Source organism: Stenella coeruleoalba, assembly GCF_951394435.1.
Source record: "Stenella coeruleoalba genome assembly, chromosome: 5".
Lineage (NCBI taxonomy): Eukaryota > Metazoa > Chordata > Mammalia > Artiodactyla > Delphinidae > Stenella > Stenella coeruleoalba.
In genome coordinates, this window is record NC_137150.1 from 61,460,439 (window position 1) to 61,481,586 (window position 21,148).

Genomic DNA, 21,148 nt, shown 5'->3' on the forward strand with positions numbered 1-21,148 from the left:
TGGATTTAAACCCAGATCTTTCTGAAAGATTTTTGCTATGCTGTTGCCTCTCGTGGATTTGGAATAGTATTAATGTGCAGTTGAAAATTTTCTCCTAGACGTAACCAGAGAGATAGTATCAAGTTATGGTTTGGAGTTCCATTGGATTCAAGATTAGGAACAGGCTTCTGCCTCCTTTCTTTCCCCTTGTCGCTGGTCTTGGCTCCTCTCTAAGGAAGGGAATGGAATTTTGGTTCTAGATGTTCTTAGTGAGAGTAGATAGTTATCAGTCTGAAGGATTAAATCCAGCTATGAGGGGACTAGACTGTAAAACTTGAGCTTCCAACAGCCTGCTCTGTAACTCCAGTGCAAAGTTTGAGAAGTGGGGATAACTGTTAGTAGTGACACTGAGAGCAGAGCTATTCTTTTTAATCATTTTGATGAGTTGTAGAATTGAAGGGTAGCATTGTCGCTTATAATATGGGACCTTGTGATTTAAAGAATCAGAGCAAGTCATTTGAACTTAACAAATTACTGATCAGGTCTTTATTTGTTTGTAATTTAGGGCACGTTTTTAGTTGGCCAGCCATCACCCCAGACATCTGGAAAACAGCTGACTACGGGGTCAGTGGTGCAAGGAACACTGGGAGTCAGCACATCTTCTGCACAAGGACAGCAAACGTTAAAAGTCATCTCTGGACAAAAAACCACTTTGTTTACCCAGGTAAATACACACACACACACACACACACACACACACACACACACACAAATATTTACAGCTTGTCTCTTTCCACAAAGAAATTATTGTTACCTAAGAAAATAAGCAATAAAATAGTATAGAAAAATAAGAATAAAATCATAAGATTTGGGAAAATATAAGTAGAATGAGAAGATAAGACCAGAGAGTTGTTTAGATATGCAAACAGTAATGTCCTGTATATTTAATAAAATTTGCCAAAGCAAAATGAGAACAATGATAAGTTATAAAATTCACACTATTTGTGAGAGGAAAAAAAATAACCACACAATATTTTCTTAGAAGAAACAAAGATTTTCTAGACACTTCATTCTAAAATTTCTCTGGAGGGATTTCATATAGGAGATTCTGAATAGTGTTATAGGTGATTTCAACCACGATATCCATATCGTAAGTAAATGCTATAGGGAGTTTGGTGTATGTTTCTACAGCGTCTTTAGCATAGGTGGAAGAATAATGACAGGGAATTTTAACTGGGCGAGGGATATCATAATCATCTATAGCTAAATCTCAAAAACTTACCAAATGAAACAAAGTGTAGAAGGATATAGACAGTGTGGATATCAACAAATAATGCACTTTTTATGACTGAATGTAGATCAGCAGTTCTCAAAGCATGAAATGATGTTGGATTTTTGTCAAATGCTTTTACTGTGTCTATTGAGAGGATCCTATGGTTTTTCTTTTTTAGTTTGTTAATAAGGTGAATTACATTGATTGTTCAAATGTTAAACCAACCCTGCATTCCTAGAATAAACCCTACGTGGTTGTGATATGTATTGTTGAATTGAATTTGAATTTTTGCAAGGGATATTGGTCAGTAGTTTTCATTGTAATTTCTGTCTGGTTTGGTTTTTTTTGTGTGTGTGTGGTACGCGAGCTTCTCACTGTTGTGGCCTCTCCCATTGCGGAGCGCAGGCTCAGCGGCCATGGCTCATGGGCCCAGCCGCTCCGCGGCATGTGGGATCTTCCCAGACCAGGACACGAACCCGTGTCCCCTGCATCGGCAGGCGGACTCTCAACCACTGCACCACCAGGGAAGCCCTCTGTCTGGTTTTGGTATCAGAGTAATGCTGGCCTCATAAAATGAGTTGGAAACTTCTCCCTCCTCTTCACTTTTTGGGGAAGAGTTTATGTCAACTTGGTATTATTTCTTCCTTAACCGTTCAGAATACACCAGTGAAGCCGTAATGGCTTGCAGTTTTCCTAATTGGGAAGGTTTTTAACTACAATTTCAATTTATTTAATAGATATATTGATAAGACTGACTATTCACATTATTTTATCTTAAGGAGGTTTGGTAGTTTATATCTTTAAAGGAATTTTTTTTTTATTATATCTAAGTAGTTGAATTTCTTGGAACAAACTTGTTCATAATTTTCCCTTATCCTTTAATGTCTGTAGAATCTTTGGTAATGTCCCCTTTTTCATTCTTGACTTTGATAGTTATGTATCTTCTCTTTTTTTCTTGATCAGTCTAGCTAGAAGGTTTATCAGTTTTGTTGATCTTTTCAAATTACCAGCATTTGGTTTCCTTGAGTACTAACTTCCCTTTGGTCAGATGCTCTTTGCTGTTTTAAACAGGTATGAGGCCCCAGAATTCTTTAAAATCTTAGCTAATTTCTTCTAATCCGCTCATGTTGCAGCCAGTGCAGTGACTTTCTTTCTGTTCTGCCACAGCTAAGATGTTTGCTGTTGCCTTTTATTAAGGTATAATTTACATAGAATAATGCACAGATCACAAATATACTGCTCAGGGAATTTGGACAAATGGGTATGCTCTTGCAAGCACTATCCCAGTCATGATATAGAGCATTTCCATTACTCTAAAACATACCCTCATTTCTCTTTCCAGTTTTTTTCTATCACCATTTTTCTGTCACCATAGATTAGATGTTTTAAAAAACTATTTATTTAATTTATTTATTTTTGGCTGAGTTGGGTCTTCGTGGCTGCATGCGGGCTTTCTCTAGTTGTGGTGAGCAGGGGCTACTCTTCGTTGTGGTGCGCAGGCTTCTTATTGCGGTGGCTTCTCTTGTTGTGGAGCACGGGCTCTAGGTGCGCGGGCTTCAGTAGTTGCGGCACACAGCCTCAGTAGTTGTGGCGCACGGGCTTAGTTGCTCCGCAGTATGTGGGATCTTTCCAGACCAGGGATCGAACCCGTGTCCCCTGCATTGGCAGGCAGATTCTCAACCACTGTGCCACCATGGAAGCCCCATAGATTAGCTTTTGCCTGTTCTTGAACTTCATATCAACAAAATTATATAGTATATAGTCTTTTATGTTAGCTTTTATTGTTGAACAGAATGTTTCTGAGATTTACCCATGTGTGTATTGATTATTCTTGATTTTTGTTATTTTTCTTTATTTTTGGCTGTGTTGGGTCTTTGTTGCTGTGCGCGGGCTTTCTCTAGTTGCAGCAGGCGGGGGCTACTCTTTTTTGCGGTGCACGGGCTTCTCATTGCAGTGGCTTCTCGTTGTAGAGCACAGGCTCTAGGTGTGCGGGTTTCAGTAGTTGTGGCATGTAGGCTTGGTAGTTGTGGCGCACGGGCTTAGTTGCTCCGCGGCATGTGGGATCTTCCCGGACCAGGGCTCAAACCCGTGTCCCCTGCATTAGCAGGCAGATTCTTAACCACTGTTCCACTGGGGAAGTCCCCTTCATATAGTTTTAATTAGCAAGACTTTCTTGGGGATGCAGTATTTGGGGGGTGTATGTAGGTAAGGATTAAATTGTGCCTATTAACCAGGGTAACTTATTACTCCAATCCATTTTATTTCTGCAGGCGGCCCCGGGGGCACAGGCATCTCTAATGAAAATATCTGATAGCACATTGAAGTCTGTGCCAGCCACCTCACAACTCTCAAAGCCTGGAACCACGATGCTGAGGGTAGCAGGAGGAGTTATTACAACTGCCAGTTCCCCAGCTGTAGCCCTCTCAGCAAATGGTCCTGCGCAACAGGTGAGAAGTAGCATGATAGTGGAAAACCATAATGAAGCATAAAAGCAGTAAAAATGTAAGATATTCATCAGGCACACTATTGGGCCATATTACTTTTTTAAAAATTCAAATATAATTCACATACCATAAAACTCACCATTTTATTTTAATTTATTTATTTAAGTTATTTATTTTTGGCTGCATTGTGTCTTCGTTGCTGCTCTTGGGCTTTCTCTAGTTGCGGCGAGCGGGGGCTACTCTTCGTTGCGGTGCACGGGCTTCTCATTGCAGTGGCTTCTCTTGTTGCAGAGCACGGGCTCTAGGCAACTGGGCTTCAGTAATTGCAGCATGCGGGCCAGTAGTTGTGGCTCCATGGGCTCTAGAACACAGGCTCAGTAGTTGTGGTGCACGGGCTTAGATGCTCCATGGCATGTGGGATCTTCCCGAACCAGGGCTTGAACCCGTGTCCCCTGCATCGGCAGGCGGACTCTCAACCACTGCGCCACCAGGGAAGCCCGCTAATAGCTAATATTTATTGGGTATGCTACATGGCAGTCACTGTTCTAAGTTATAGTACTTTCTTCTTAATATCTATTATTTCTGGTCCTGTGGGTTAGCAGTCGGAAGGAACAGCTCCCAGTTCATCATCTGCTATGACTTCTGTAATGAAAACTTCTGGGCAGCAACAAGTGTGTGTGAGCCCAGCCACCATGGGACCCTGCAAGGCTGCTACCTCCTCTGTCATCAGTGCTACGTCCCTGGTGTCCACACCAAACCCCATCTCTGGAAAGGCCACAGTATCAGGTCAGTTGTACCATAATATTATTCTCGCTCCCTTCTTTGGGCTAGAGTATTTGTGGAAGGTCTTACATAATAACAGTTTTTAATAATAAATTGTTAAAAATCATTAATTCGGCAGCATTTTCCATATAGCTGCCTTTTAGATGAATTACTCTTATTTAAAATCCAGGTGTAAATTTTCAAGTCTGAAATGTTTTTATGGATTGAATAACAATTCTTAACTGATATAATAAAACATTAGCCATCTGGAACTCTTCTGGGTATTTATCAGCAGTTTTGCATGGAACTCATGGTAAAACATACATCTCTTTTTGCTTTCATAAACAAAGTATATAAAATTAAATTAGCATTGTTGACTCCAAGACATGATTTTTTTTTTAATAAATTAATTTTATTTTTGGCTGTGTTGGGTCTTGGTTGCTGTGCACGGGCTTTCTCTAGTTGCGGCGAGTGGGGGCTACTCTTCGTTGTGGTGTGCAGGCTTCTCATTGCGGTGGCTTCTCTTGTTGCGGAGCACGAGCTCTAGATGGGAGTGCTTCAGTAGTTGTGGCACGCAGGCTCAGTAGTTGTGGTGCACGGGCTTAGTTGCTCCGTGGCATGTGGGATCTTCCTGGACCAGGGCTCGAACCCGTGTCCCCTGCATTGGCAGGCGGATTCTCAACCACTGTGCCACCAGGGAAGCCCCAAGATACTATTTTTAACGGTAGTTATTATATTGGGTAGTGTTAGAATGACATGCTTGAGCTTTGGTAAGATGTATCATTTCTCTGTGCCCACCCTGAATGGCCCCGGAAGAGTGTGCCTTTTACTTCTTTGGGTAACATAGAGCACAAATCCTAGAGCCAGATTGCCTAATACCTACCTCATAAAGTTGAGACGATTAAATGAGTTAATATAAAAATGCTTAGGATACCGTCTGACATGTAGTTGCCATTATATAAATAATTGCTGCTGTTATCATTTTTAGTGTCATCATTGTTGTTAGTCCACATTCCCTTATCTGCAATTCTGAAATCCAAAAAGCTGTGAAAACCAAAGGTTTGTTTATTGTTGTTTTTCCCCATAATGAATTTTAGGGCAAAATCTGACCTCCAGTGACAGGCTGTTTATACTACTTAATATGAATATTCATCTTTTGCCACAAATATTAATGTATTTGATTACATTGTACTGTCCCAGATGCCAGGGGCTGATATAATATACAGCATTACTTCTCAAACTTGAAAGGTCAACTTTGTTTTACTATAATCTAGTACAGACAGATACTTCTGTAAAATACAATGAAAATATCACAACAAAGTCAAACTGTTACAAAACTTTTGAACACTCAGTATCTGTATTGCCTTGTTGCAGATTAATAATAGTTTACCAACTGGCACTGGTATACAGAAAAATAACTGAGTATTGCTAATATATATATGATATATATTCATACACACATGTATATACACACACAAACATAAATACATACACACACATACCTTACTATCTCTGCATAAAGATTGTGGGTATTCTTCACTGTTACTGCATGTAGTTTGATAAAATAAAAGCATAGGCTTGTGAGCTTTTTGGTCTGTAAATAAATCATCTTAACGACTCTTGGGTATTAAAAATAAAAGATTGTGGATATTCTTGTTGTTCTTATTATTATTATCACTAGATTCCATACATGAGTCTAAATCAAGCCCCTATGTTTTGTTTGCTTTTTGGGTAGAGACCAAAAGATTAAGGCTGGTTTATTTTTCCCATGATTTCTACCTCCCAGTTAAAATCGACCAAGTTTTTATGTGGGGAGTGCTTGTTCTCTGCTAACTGAATGTTTAGAGGTACTGGGTTAGCACTGGAGTAGAAATTGTAGAAATAGAAGGAATTACTAGTTTAAGAAATGAATGCCCTCCTTTTTTCTGATTTTTAAATGAAGTCTCTTGCTTTAAGTTCTAGTTTCCTGAGATACTGCTGATGAAACTTTATATTATTTTCATAAGAGAATCAAACTGTTTTCTACTGACCATTTTGTGTGTGTGTTTGTGTGTGTGTGTGTGTGTGTATCCTTTTTTTTTTAATTGAGGTATAACCTTTAATTTTTCAATTAACTTTTTTGTGTGCATTACAAACTGTTTTGAACAGGATTGCCATTGTGACTAGAGCAGAGTAAGCAAGGGAAAGAGAACCAGGAGATAAAGTCAGAGTGGTGGGGGCCAAATCACATAGGGCCTTTGTAGGTCACTGTAAGAACATTGATTTTTACTTCAAGAGAACCCATTGCGGGGTCTTCAGCTCAGGAGTAACACGAGCTGCCTTTTCCTTTTAACAGGTCACTGGCTACAGCATTTAGACTAAACTATGGGGCACAAGGTGGAAACAGGGAATAGACCAAGAAGTAGACACTAAGAAAGAAACTTTGATGATGTATTAGGGAGCCCTGGCAACATGAAACTAAACGGAATTCCAGAAAGAAAACAGAAAATAATGGGAAAGAAATGATCCAAGAAATGAAACAGTTTATCCCCAAATTGAAGGGCATGAACTTCCAGGTTCAAGAGGCACAGTGTCCAGCACAATGAGTGAAAGGTGGCTCACAAGAAGGCACAGTTTGTTCATGAAATCAGAACACCAGTGACAAGGAGAAGATCTGAAAAGCTGTCAGAAAAATAAACAGAAAAGTTCAGAAATTACATTATCATTGGGCTTCTCAGTAGCAGTGCTGGAAGCTAGAATATTGCTTTTCAAAGTTCTAGGGGGGAATTCTTGTAGTCTAGAATTCTGTAGTTGGCCAGATCTTTACTGAGTATGAGGGTAGAAATATTTTCTGACAACCTTTCAAATGTATTTTCTATGACCTTGTCTCAAAACATAACTAAAATACATGTTTCACCAGAGAGAAGAGGTATAGACCAAGAAAGAGGACAAAAATAAAGAGGAAGGCAAAGGGAATTCCCAGGGTAACTGTGAAAGAGCGCTCCCCGAATGAAGGCTTTGCAGCAGGCCTAGAAAGCAACAGTCCAAATTAGAGCATATCAGAGAGTCCCAGGAAGGATAGCTCTTATTTTAAAAATGGAACTGTAAATTATTTAGGAGGTTTGACCATGTGGAGAGCTGTATAAAGGGTGATTTATAGCATTTTTGAAGGACATGGGAAGACTTTAGTAAGATGTTGAAGGAGAACTAAATAAGCAAATGAAAAAGAAGGAAATTATTTTTTTTTTTTTAAACCTAAGAGATTTAATTTTTTTTTTAACATCTTTATTGGAGTATAATTGCTTTACAATGGTATGTTAGTTTCAGCTTCACAACAAAATGAATCAGTTATATATATACATATGTTCCCATATCTCTTCCCGCTTGCGTCTCCCTCCCTCCCACCCTCCCTATCCCACCCCTCCAGGCGGTCCCAAAGCACCGAGCTGATCTCCCTGTGCTATGCGGCTGCTTCCCACTAGCTATCTACCTTACGTTTGGTAGTGTATATATGTCCATGCCTCTTTATCGCTTTGTCACCGTTTACCCTTCCCCCTCCCCATAGCCTCAAGTCCATTCTCTAGTAAGTCTGTGTTTTTATTCCTGTTTCACCCCTAGGTTTTTCATGACATTTTTTTTTCTTAGATTCCATATATATGTGTTAGCATACGGTATTTGTCTCTCTCTTTCTGACTTACTTCACTCTGTATGACAGACTCTAGGTCTATCCACCTCATTACAAATAGCTCAATTTCGTCTCTTTTTATGGCTGAGTAATATTCCATTGTATATATGTGCCACATCTTTATCCATTCATCCGATGATGGACACTTAGGTTGTTTCCATCTCTGGGCTATTGTAAATAGAGCTGCAATGAACATTTTGGTACATGACTCTTTTTGAATTATGGTTTTCTCAGGGTATATGCCCAGTAGTGGGATTGCTGGGTCATATGGTAGTTCTATTTGTAGCTTTTTAAGGAACCTCCATACTGTTCTCCACAGTGGCTGTATCAATTTACATTCCCACCAACAGTGTAAGAGGGTTCCCTTTTCTCCACACCCTCTCCAGCATTTATTGTTTGTAGATTTTTTGATGATGGCCATTCTGACTGGTGTGAGATGATATCTCATTGTAGTTTTGATTTGCATTTCTCTCATGATTAGTGATGTTGAGCATTCTTTCATGTGTTTGTTGGCACTCTGTATATCTTCTTTGGAGAAATGTCTATGTAGGTCTTCTGCCCATTTTTGGATTGGGTTGTTTGTTTTCTTGTTATTAAGCTGCATGAGCTGCTTATAAATTTTGGAGATCAATTCTTTGTCAGTTGCTTCATTTGCAAATATTTTCTCCCATTCTGAGGGTTGTCTTTTGGTCTTCTTTATGGTTTCCTTTGCTGCGCAAAAGCTTTTAAGTTTCATTAGGTCCCATTTGTTTACTCTTGTTTTTATTTCCATTTCTCTAGGAGGTGGGTCAAAAAGGACCTTGCTGTGATTTATGTCATAGAGTGTTCTGCCTATGTTTTCCTCTAAGAGTTTGATAGTTTCTGGTCTTACATTTAGGTCTTTAATCCATTTTGAGCTTATTTTTGTGTATGGTGTTAGGGAGTGATCTAATTTCATACTTTTACATGTAGCTGTCCAGTTTTCCCAGCACCACTTATTGAATAGGCTGTCCTTTCTCCACTGTACATTTCTGCCTCCTTTGTCAAAGATAAGGTGACCATATGTGCGTGGGTTTATCTCTGGGCTTTCTATCCTGTTCCATTGATCTATCTTTCTGTTTTTGTGCCAGTACCATACCGTCTTGATAACTGTAGCTTTGTAGTATAGTCTGAAGTCTGGGAGCCTGATTCCTCCAGTTCCTTCTTTCGTTCTCAAGATTGCTTTGGCTATTCGGGGTCTTTTGTGTTTCCATACAAATTGCAAAATTTTTTGTTCTAGTTCTGTGAAAAATGCCAGTGGTAGTTTGATAGGGATTGCATTGAATCTATAGATTGCTTTCGGTAGTAGAGTCATTTTCACAATGTTGATTCTTCCAATCCAAGAACATGGTATATCTCTCCATCTATTTGTATCATCTTTAATTTCTTTCATCAGTGTCTTATAATTTTCTGCATACAGATCTTTTGTCTCCTTAGGTAGGTTTATTCCTAGATATTTTATTCTTTTTGTTGCAATGGTAAATGGGAGTGTTTTCTTGATTTCACTTTCAGATTTTTCATCATTAGTATATAGGAATGCCAGAGATTTCTGTGCATTAATTTTGTATCCTGCCACTTTACCAAATTCATTGATTAGCTCTAGTAGTTTTCTGGTAGCATCTTTAGGGTTCTCTATGTATAGGATCATGTCATCTGCAAACAGTGACAGCTTTACTTCTTCTTTTCCGATTTGGATTCCTTTTATTTCCTTTTCTTCTCTGATTGCTGTGGCTAAAACTTCCAAAACTATGTTGAATAATAGCGGTGAGAGTGGGCAACCTTGTCTTGTTCCTGATCTTAGTGCAAATGCTTTCAGTTTTTCACCATTGAGGATGATGTTTGCTGTGGGCTTGTCATATATGGCCTTTATTATGTTGAGGAAAGTTCCCTCTATGCCTACTTTCTGCAGGGTTTTTATCATAAATGGGTGTTGAATTTTGTCAAAAGCTTTCTCTGCATCTATTGAGATGATCATATGGTTTTTCTCCTTCAGTTTGTTAATATGGTTTATCACATTGATAGATTGCATATATTGAAGAATCCTTGCATTCCTGGAATAAACCCCACTTGATCATGGTGTATGATCCTTTTAATGTGCTGTTGGATTCTGTTTGCTAGTATTTTGTTGAGGATTTTTACATCTATGTTCATCAGTGATATTGGCCTGTAGTTTTCTTTCTTTGTGACATCCTTGTCTGGTTTTGGTATCAAGGTGATGGTGGCCTCGTAGAAGGAGTTTGGGAGTGTTCCTCCCTCTGCTATATTTTGGAAGAGTTTGAGGATAGGTGTTAGCTCTTCTCTAAATGTTTGATAGAATTCACCTGTGAAGCCATCTGGTCCTGGGCTTTTGTTTGTTGGAAGATTTTTAATCACAGTTTCAATTTCAGTGCTTGTGATTGGTCTGTTCATATTTTCTATTTCTTCCTGATTCAGTCTTGGCAGGTTGTGCATTTCTAAGAATTTGTCCATTTCTTCCAGATTGTCCATTTTATTGGCATAGAGTTGCTTGTAGTAATCTCTCATGATCTCTTTTATTTCTGCAGTGTCAGTTGTTACCTCTCCTTTTTCATTTCTAATTCTATTGATTTGAGTCTTCTCCCTTTTTTTCTTGATGAGTCTGGCTAGTGGTTTATCAATTTTGTTTATCTTCTCAAAGAACCAGCTTTTAGTTTTATTGATCTTTGCTATTGTTTCCTTCATTTCTTTTTCATTTATTTCTGATCTGATTTTTATGATTTCTTTCCTTCTGCTAGCTTTGGGGTTTTTTTGTTCTTCTTTCTCTAATTGCTTGAGGTGCAAGGTTAGGTTGTTTATTCGAGATGTTTCCTGCTTCTTAAGGTGGGCTTGTATTGCTATAAACTTCCCCCTTAGAACTGCTTTTGCTGCATCCCACAGGTTTTGGGTCGTTGTGTCTCCATTGTCATTTGTCTCTAGATATTTTTTGATTTCCTCTTTGATTTCTTCAGTGATCACTTCATTATTAAGTAGTGTATTGTTTAGCCTCCATGTGTTTGTATTTTTTACAGATCTTTTACTGTAATTGATGTCTAGTCTCATGGCGTTGTGGTCAGAAAAGATACTTGATACAATTTCAATTTTCTTAAATTTACCAAGGCTTGATTTGTGACGCAAGATATGATCTATCCTGGAGAATGTTCCATGAGCACTTGAGAAAAATGTGTATTCTGTTGTTTTTGGATGGAATGTCCTATAAATATCAATTAACTCCATCTCGTTTAATGTATCATTTAAAGCTTGTGTTTCCTTATTTATTTTCATTTTGGATGATCTGTCCATGGGTGAAAGTGGGGTGTTAAAGTCCCCTACTATGAATGTGTTACTGTCGATTTCCCCTTTTATAGATGTTAGTATTTGCCTTATGTATTCAGGTGCTCCTATGTTGGGTGCATAAATATTTATAATTGTTATATCTTCTTCTTGGATTGATCCCTTGCTAATTTTGTAGTGTCCTTCTTTGTCTCTTCTAATATTCTTTATTTTAAAGTCTATTTTGTCTGATATGAGAATTGCTACTCCAGCTTTCTTCTGGTTTCCATTTGCATGAAATACCTTTTTCCATCCCCTTACTTTCAGTCTGTATGTGTCTCTAGGTCTGAAGTGGGTCTCTTGTAGACAGCAAATATATGGGTCTTGTTTTTGTATCCATTCAGCCAATCTGTGTCTTTTGGTGGGAGCATTTAGTCCATTTACATTTAAGGTAATTATCGATATGTGTGTTCCTATTCCCATTTTCTTGATTGTTTTGGGTTCGTCATTGTAGGTCCTTTCCTTCTTTTGTGTTTCTTGCCTAGAGAAGTTCCTTTAGCAGTTGTTGTAGAGCTGGTTTGGTGGTGCTGAACTGTCTCAGCTTTTGCTTGTCTGTAAAGGTTTTAATTTCTCCATCAAATCTGAATGAGATCCTTGCTGGGTAGAGTAATCTTGGTTGCAGGTTTTTCTCCTTCAACACTTTCAATATGTCCTGCCACTCCCTTCTGGCTTGCAGAGTTTCTGCTGTTAACCTTATGGGGATTCCCTTGTGTGTTATTTGTTGTTTTTCCCTTGCTGCTTTTAATATGTTTTCTTTGTATTTAATTTTTGACAGTTTGATTAATATGTGTCTTGGCGTATTTCTCCTTGGATTTATCCTGTATGGGACTCTCTGTGCTTCCTGGACTTGATTAACTATTTCCTTTCCCATATTAGGGAAGTTTTCAACTATAATCTCTTCAAATATTTTCTCAGTCCCTTTCTTTTTCTCTTCTTCTTCTGGAACCCCTATAATTCGAATGTTGGTGCGTTTAATGTTGTCCCAGAGGTCTCTGTGACTGTCCTCAGTTCTTTTCATTCTTTTTTCTTTATTCTGCTCTGCAGTAGTTATTTCCATTATTTTATCTTCCAGGTCACTTATCCGTTCTTCTGCCTCAGTTATTCTGCTATTGATCCCATCTAGAGTACTTTTAATTTCATTTATTGTGTTGTTCATCGTTGCTTGTTTCATCTTTAGTTCTTTTAGGTCCTTGTTAACTGATTCTTGCAATTTGTCCATTCTATTGTCCATTCTATCTCCAAGATTTCAGATCAACCTTACTATCATTATTCTGAATTCTTTTTCAGGTAGACTGCCTATTTCCTCTTCATTTGTTAGGTCTGGTGGGTTTTTATCTTGCTCCTTCATCTGCTGAGTGTTTTTCTGTCTTTTCATTTTGCTTATCTTACTGTGTTTGGGGTCTCCTTTTTTTTTTTTTGCAAGCTGAAGGTTCGTAGTTCCTGTTGTTTTTTGTGTCTGTCCCCAGTGGCTAAGGTTGGTTCAGTGGGTTGTGTAGGCTTCCTGGTGGAGGGTACTAGTGCCTGTGTTCTGGTGTATGAGGCTGGATCTTGTCTTTCTGGTGGGCAGGTCCACGTCTGGTGGTGTGTTTTGGGGTGTCTGTAGACTTATTATGATTTTGGGCAGCCTCTCTGCTAATGGGTGGGGTTGTGTTCCTGTCTTGCTAGTTGTTTGGCATAGGATGTCCAGCACTGTAGCTTGCTAGTCGTTGAGTGAAGCTGGGTGCTGGCGTTGAGATGGAGATCTCTCGGAGATTTTTGCTGTTTGATATTATGTGCAGCTGGGAGGCCTCTTGTGGACCAGTGTCCTGAAGTTGGCTCTCCCACCTCAGAGGCACAGCACTGAGTCCTGGCTGCAGCACCAAGAGCCTTTCATCCACAGGGCTCCTTAATTTGGGATGATTCGTTGTCTATTCAGGTATTCCACAGATGCAGCGTACATCAAGTTGATTGTAGAGCTTTAATCCGCTGCTTCTGAGGCTGCTGGGAGAGATTTCCCTTTCTCTTCTTTGTTCTCACAGTTCCCAGGGGCTCAGCTTTGGATTTGGCCCCGCCTGTGCGTGTAGGTCGCCGGAGGGCGTCTGTTCTTTGCTCAGACAGGACGGGGTTAAAGGAGCCGCTGATTCTGAGGCTCTGGCTCACCCAGGCCGGGGGGTAGGGAGGGTCACGGAGTGCGGGGCGGGCCTGCAGCGGCAGAGGCCGGCGTGACGCTGCAGCCTGAGGCGCGCCGTGCGCTCTCCCGGGGGAGCCGTCCCTGGATCCCGGGACCCTGGCAGTGGCGGGCTGCACAGGCTCCCCGGAAGGGCGTGTGGCTAGTGACCTGTGTTCGCACACAGGCCTCCTGGCGGCGGCAGCAGCGGCCTTAGCGTCCCATGTCCGTCTCTGGGCTCCGCACTCTTAGCCGCGGCTCGCGCCCGTCCCTGGAGCTCTCTCAAGCAGCGTTCTTAATCCCCTCTCCTCGTGCACCAGGAAACAAAGAGGGACGTAAAAGTCTCTTGCCTCTTCGGCAGGTCCAGACCCCTCCCCGGACTCTCTCCCGGCCAGCCGCGGCGCACCAACGCCCTGCAGGCTGTGTTCACACCGCCAACCCCAGTCCACTCCAGGCGCTCCGACAAAAGCCGGAGCCTCAGCTCCCAGTCCCGCCCGCCCCGGCGGGCGAGCAGACAAGCCTCTCGGCTGGTGAGTGCCGGTCGGCCCGATCCTCTGCGCTGGAATCTGTCCGCTTTGCCCTCCGCACCCCTGTTGCTGTGCTCTCCTCCGCGGCTCCCAAGCTCCCCCACTCCGCCTCCCGAAGTCTCCACCCGCGAAGGGGCTTCCTAGTGTGTGGACACTTTTCCTCCTTCACAGCTCTCTTCCGCTGGTGCAGGACCCGTCCCTATCCTTTTGTCTCTGTTTAGTTTTTTCTTTTGCCCTAACCAGGTACGTGGGGGGTTCCTTGCCTTTTGGGAGGTCTGAGGTCTTCTGCCAGCGTTCAGTAGGTGCTCCGTAGGAGTTGTTCCACGCGTAGATGTATTTCTGGTGTATCTGTGGAGAGGAAGGTGATCTCCGCGTCTTACTCTTCCGCCATCTTCCCGGAAGTCTAAGAAGGAAATTATTAACTCCAGAAAATGAGATCAAGTCATAGCATCATGATATTCTTTGGATCGATAGAGACCAATATTGGAGGAGAGGGAAGAGCGGGTATAAATGCCTTACAGTGCTTATCTACCTTAATAGTAAGTCAGTGTGTAACATCAAAATGAATCAAGGCCTACAATATACACATTCTTTTAAAAAATGCTGAGATAAATATTAAAACACCAAAAGGTTAAAAGTGTATGCTACTGGGGAACCAGATGAAGACAGGGAGTTGGAGCAAAGGATGGCTATTTTTAGTTATATGCCTTTTAGCACTTTTTAACTTTTCAACTGATGAGCATGTAATGTTTTGATAGAAATAAGAATTTTAAAAATACGAAGAAACCAGGTCATTGTTGTACTCTTGGAGGGCACATCTCAGTTAAGTAATTACTACTTGACTGATCTAACACTCATCTATTCCAAAGAACGATTTTCTTGTTTATTTAAGGCTTTGTTCTTGAAAGTATTTAAGACTATTCCTGTTCTCTTTTTTTTTTTTTTTTTTTTTTGCGGTACGCGGGCCTCTCACTGTTGTGGCCTCATCCGTTGCGGAGCACAGGCTCCAGACGCGCAGTCTCAGCGGCCATGGCTCACGGGCCCAGCTGCCCCGCGGCATGTGGGATCTTCCCTGCCCCCGTGTCCCCTGCATCGGCAGGCAGACTCTCAACCACTGCGCCACCAGGGAAGCCCAAGACTATTCCTTTTCTTAACTCAAGCTAACTGCATTCCAGTGCCTTAAAGTATCTTTAGCCTCTGTCGTTGTATTTTAAAAAAATATTTAATTAATTAATTTATTTGGCTGCGTCAGGTCTTAGTTGCAGCAGGCAGGCTCCTTGGTTGCATAATGCGAACTCCTAGCTGCAGCATACACATGGGATCTAGCTCCCCAACCAGGGATCGAACCCGGGCCCCCTGCATTGGGAGCTCGGAATCTCAACCACTGCGCCACCAGGGAAGTCCTGTCTGTCGCTGTTTTTAAGTAGTTGTTATAATATGTGTTTGTGTTGTATCTTGTGTACTCTCTTTTTGTCACTTTTTTACTGGCCCTCTGAATGTCTAGAATAGTTTTATAATGGAAATTCTTTTAAAGCAAAGTGGGAGAGGATGACCCCTTCTAAAATAAGTGGAGAATATCTGGTTTGAAAAATAAAGGCTGCACAGAGATAGGAAATTATAAGATATGGTGAGTAGACAGACTGAAGTATTAGCTATGTAAAGGTTGTTGTAAAGAAGATGCAGATAAATTAGGACCAGATTAAAATGGACTCTGGGGGCTTCCCTGGTGGCGCAGTGGTTGAGAGTCCACCTGCCGATGCAGGGGACACGGGTTCGTGCCCCGGTCCGGGAAGATCCCACATGCTGCGGAGCAGCTGGGCCCGTGAGCCATGGCCGCTGAGCCTGCGCGTCTGGAGCCTGTGCTCCGCAACGGGAGAGGCCACAACAGTAAGAGGCCTGCGTACCGCAAAAAAAAAAAAAAAAAAAGGACTCTGAATGCTTTGACTAATTTTGGAAACATTCTCTAGGCAGTCCAGAGCCAGAGAAGGTTTTTAAGTAGGAAAATGACAGTTACCCAAATCAAAATACAAAATTTTACATCCAGTTTGTACGTATCACAGCTATATACAAAACAAATAAATTGTCATATAAAACAAACATGGAAAAGAACTATCTCAAAATGATGATACTGGTTGTCTCTGCAGTAGGACTCTGGGTGACTTTTCTTTTCTATTATTCCCACTTTTCCAAAAGTTTTTGTATTACTTTATGATAGCAGGGTAAAAATAAATCATTATTGTTGCCTCATTGCTTCATTGAGAAATCAGCTGCATCCATTGGCTTATGCTTCCAGCTCTTTCTTTATTGAAAGGGTAAATGTCCTAAGAATGTCCTCCTGTGAGAAAATATGAATGCTGAAGAGGGCATGAACTTCAAGGAAGCATCTGATCTTCAGCTTGGCTTTATCTTCCAACTTATTTTAGGATTGTTAAAGATTCATTCCAGTCAGTCCAATCCCCAGCAGGCTGTTCTGACAATCCCCAGCCAGCTCAAACCACTCAGTGTAAACACTTCTGGAGGTGTGCAGACTATACTGATGCCTGTGAATAAAGGTGAGTTCTTCACCTGTGGGTGTGGTCGTCTCAGGGTCTGTCTGGTGGGAAAGTCTGTATTCCGTCACTTGGTGGCCGCTCCTCCCTTTTTAGCCTGCCCTTGAGCTGTCACCATACTCCCTGGCACCACCTCTAGGACTGAAAGTAAAACCCAAATGATCCGCTGACTTCTAAATAACTGCCCATTTCTTAAGTTGAGTAGGGGGGTTACATTTTAAGCATTTATGAGTGCAGGTTAATTGGATTTTTATTTTCTGAGTTTAGTGACAAGCTCCCATTTCCACAGTTGAAGATACCAGCTCATTTACCCTGGTACTAATAGTAAACAGCCACCTTGTCAATCACTGTATTAAAAAAGGACCATATCTGTTGTACTGAAATTGTTTTTGTGCTAGTAGCCTAAGGAGGGGCTACCACCTGGGAGTTAGATCATTTTCATTAAAATAATTTCTATATTTCTTATATCCTCCCCTCCTTTTTTGCCTGTTAGTGGTTCAGTCATTTCCTACCAACAAATCACCTGCCATTCTGCCTGTAGCTGCCCCAACTCCAGTTGTCCCCAGCTCTGCTCCAGCAACTGTTACGAAAGGTATGTAGTTTCCCACAGTATATTTGCCCAGAAGTTTTGTGCAAGACATTACTGTAATATGACTCCCTTGAATTTCAGCATCCATGAATCGGTCACTTCAAAAATATGTAGAGTGTTTATATATAGACTTGACATTAAGGGAAATACAGAGATGTATAAAGCATCATTTCTGCCCTCCAAGAACTTATAATCAGGTTGAAGAGAGTTGCAGTAGACAGCAAGCAATGATTGATACATGCAGGGTAAGTGATCTGGAAAATGAATGCTGAAGTATTTCAATCTAGGATGTCTGGTCAGGGAAGCTGGGGGTGTTTAGGTGGGTAGCACTTTTGTGTAGCAGGATTATAACCTGGACTTCAGAGTGAAGCATTTTTAGCTGTGGAGGGGTCAAGGGGCATGCCAGATTAAGGGAACAGTAGAGACAAAGACTCAGAGGGTTTGTTTGGGGGAGTAGACCAATTAAAGGGACTCATCTGGGGTATGTAGTTGCGGTAAAGGATCTGTAGGTAGGGCCAGACCTTGGCAGCTGGCAGTGGGGACATTTCTGACTGTTGAGTAGATGGAGATAGTGCAGTGGGTTAACACATTTTGACATTTGTAACATCTACAATAATGATAGCTACCATGTGTAAGAGCCTAAAGTGTACTAGGCACTATGCTATCTGCTTTATATATATATCATTAATTATCACAGTACTTTAGGACAGCTATTACGCCCATTTTGCAAATGAGGAAACTGAAGTTTGGAGATACTAAGTCCATACTTCCCAAGTCTAGAAAACTAGAAAGCAGTACAGTCAGAATTTGAAATACTTTCCAGGCATGCCAGGATGTCTCATAATAGTCTTGTGAAGAGATGGATTTGGAACTTAGAGCATGACCATCCAAAGCAAGGGTTGGCTGACTGCAGTCTGCTGCTCGTTTTTTAATGAGCACATGGCCATGCCCATTCATTTACATATTGTCCATAGGTGCACTGCAACCTCAAGAGTTGAGTAGTTCTAGCTGAGATCATATGACCCACAAAACCTAAAATATTTACTGATTAGTTCTTTATAGGAAAAGTTAGCTAGTCCTGATGGAAGAATTGATACTAATCTAGACCAGCGTTTCTTCTCAGCAGTAGGTATATATCATAGGCCTTCCTCATACAGATTCTGATTCAATTAATTTTGGACTGGGGCCAGAGCATCTCTGTTTTGATTTTAATTGAGGAAAATTTTGTGTAGTAAAGTGCAAAGATACTAAGCATACCATTTGATGAGTTTTGACAAATGCATAAACCCAAGTAACCAATATTGCATTCAAGCTATAGAAATTTCCATCACCTTGTGCCCCCTTCCAGTCAATTCCCATCCCGTATAGGCAACCACTGTTCTGATTTCTATTATGATAGATTACTTGTGTCTATTTTTAAACTTTATGTGAATGGAAGAACATACATTCTTTTGTGTCCAAGTTCATTCACTCACTGCAATGTTTTTGAGATTCAACCATGTTGTTGGTGAGTAGTATTCCACATTGTAGGGATGGATGGATATACCATAATTTGTTTATCCTTTCTCCTGTTAGTGGAGATTAGGGTTATTTTCAGTTTGGGGCTAGTATATGTAAGTCTCAGCATATGTTTTCATTTCTCCAGAGGAATAGCTATCCCAGCCTGAATATGCTGATTATATAATTTTGTAATTGTTTGCGTGCCAGATTAAAGTGAGTATACTTGCGGGAATTCCCTGGAGGTCCAGTGGTTAGGGCTAGGCGCTTTCACTGCCGTGGCCTGGGTTTAATCCCTGGTTGGGAAACTAGGAACCTGCAAGCCATGCAGTGTGGCCAAACAATAAGTAAATAAAGTGACTATACTTGCACCTATAGAACTGGAGTATCTGAACTTTTTCTGAGGCCTTCCTTTTGTTTTTTGAAGTTTTGGAATCACTAGGGGTTGGGGGAAGATGTATCGCTAACAGTGAAATTAGCGAGGTCACGCAATACAAGTCTGTATACATACAAAAGCCATTTTGATTTCTATATAGAAATTAACTGCTAACAACCCACTAAACGTTTCTGAAATTTAGAAGATCTAAATAAATGGAAGGATATACCATTATAAATATAATAAATTATAAATATATTATTTAATTATATTAATTTACTGAAAGACCTGATATGTTATTAATCCTCCCCCCAAATGACATAGATTCAATACAGTCCCAGTCAGAATCCCTACATTGTTGTTTTTGTGCTTGTGCAGAAATTGACAAGCTAAATCTAAAATGTATATGGGAATGCAAGGCCTAGAGTAGCTAAGACAGTCTTGAAGAACAAAAAGCCAGGGGACTTGGGCCACCAGATATATATATACTGTAAAGCTACAGTAATTGAGATAGTGTAGTATTGGTTCAAGAATAGACAGAATATAGGGGTGGGGTAGTGGGAGGTACAAACTATTGGTTGTAAGATAAGCTCAAAGGATGTATTGTACAACACAGGGAATATAGCCAATATTTTGTAATAACTGCAAATGGAAAATAACCTTTAAAAATTGTTTAAAAATAAAAAATTTTTTAAAAGAAACAAAAAGAATAATTGAACAGAAAAAAGAGCCCAGAAATAGACTCACGCATATATAGTCAGCAAACTCAGTAGGGAAAGGATGTTCTTTTCAATAAATAGAGCTGAGTTAATTGGATATATCCATTTGGGGAAACAAAACTTGGCCCCTGCCTTACACCATAAACAGAAATTAATTTGAATTGGATCATAGACTAAATGTGAAGGTAAAACAATAAAGCTTCTAAAAGAATATGAGAATATCTTCATGACCTTGGGCAAAGAGCACACAAGAAAGCTAGCCATAAAAGAAAAGATTGATAAATTAGACTTTATTAACACTAGGAACCTCATTTTATTAGAGGGACAAAATTAAGAGTGAAAGTCAAGCCACATCCTAGAAGATAATTTGCAATTGATATATTTGACAAAGGAGTTCTGTTCAGAATATACACAGACCTAAAAATCAATATGAAAAAGACTGACACCGATTTTTTTTAAAGAGCAAGAAATGTAAACAGGTACTTCACGGAAGAGGATATTGAAATCTCTCTTAAGGAAATGAAAAGTTGTTCAACCTCATCAGTCATCAAGGGAATGCAAGTTAAAACCGTAGTGAGATACTATTCTATCACCAAAATGAAAAGAACTGACATTACTAAGTGTTGGCAAAGATGTGAAGCAACTGGAACTCACGTACACTGCTCATGGGACTACAAATGGATATAATTACTTTGGAAATCAGTTTGGCAGTTTCTAATAAAGTTAAACATATATCTGCCCTATCAGCAGATACACTGCTAGGAAACGCATGTGTATGTCCACCCAAAGGTCCATTACATTGTTATTTTTAATAGCTAAAAAGATGCTGACACAAAAGGGTAGCACAGTATGATTCCAGTTATATGAAATTTAAAGTGGACAAAAGGTGGTTATCTTTGGCAGGAAAGAAAGCCAAAAGCGTAAGGGAGCCAGGTTGAGGACTGGAAATACTCTATTTTGATTGGGGTGATGGGTACATGGATGAATACGTAGGTAAAATTTATCAAACTGTACCCTTAGTATTTGTGCATTTTATGCAAGTTATGTTATACATCAAAAAAAGGAAAGATGCACTAGTAGATCTCATTTGTAGACCCTTGCTTTTATGAAACTATTGAAGGATGCTGAGTAGGAAAATGACACTAACACGGTCCTTTAGGAAATTTTTCTGGTGCTCACGTACAAAATGGGTTGTTAGGGAAGAGACTGAAGGCAGGGACGCTGATACAGAAGCAGCGAGTGTGTATTCACAGTACTTTGATCAAAGAAGACTGAAAG

At 40.3% G+C, this 21,148-nt stretch overlaps 1 protein-coding gene across 8 annotated transcripts in view; it reads left to right on the forward strand.

Annotated features, from left to right (window-relative positions):
* Positions 1-21,148, forward strand: part of YEATS2 (YEATS domain containing 2) — a gene marked incomplete at its 3' end in the record, with an annotated part of 115,072 nt that overhangs the window by 83,904 nt on the left and 10,020 nt on the right. For all 8 annotated transcript variants that reach the window (XM_079922513.1, XM_079922517.1, XM_079922518.1 and 5 more), the window contains 5 exons: positions 545-703; positions 3,523-3,699; positions 4,296-4,482; positions 16,564-16,692; positions 17,183-17,281. In XM_079922513.1, the coding sequence (XP_079778639.1) occupies positions 545-703; positions 3,523-3,699; positions 4,296-4,482; positions 16,564-16,692; positions 17,183-17,281 (751 nt within the window). The remainder of the gene's footprint in view (positions 1-544; positions 704-3,522; positions 3,700-4,295; positions 4,483-16,563; positions 16,693-17,182; positions 17,282-21,148) is intronic.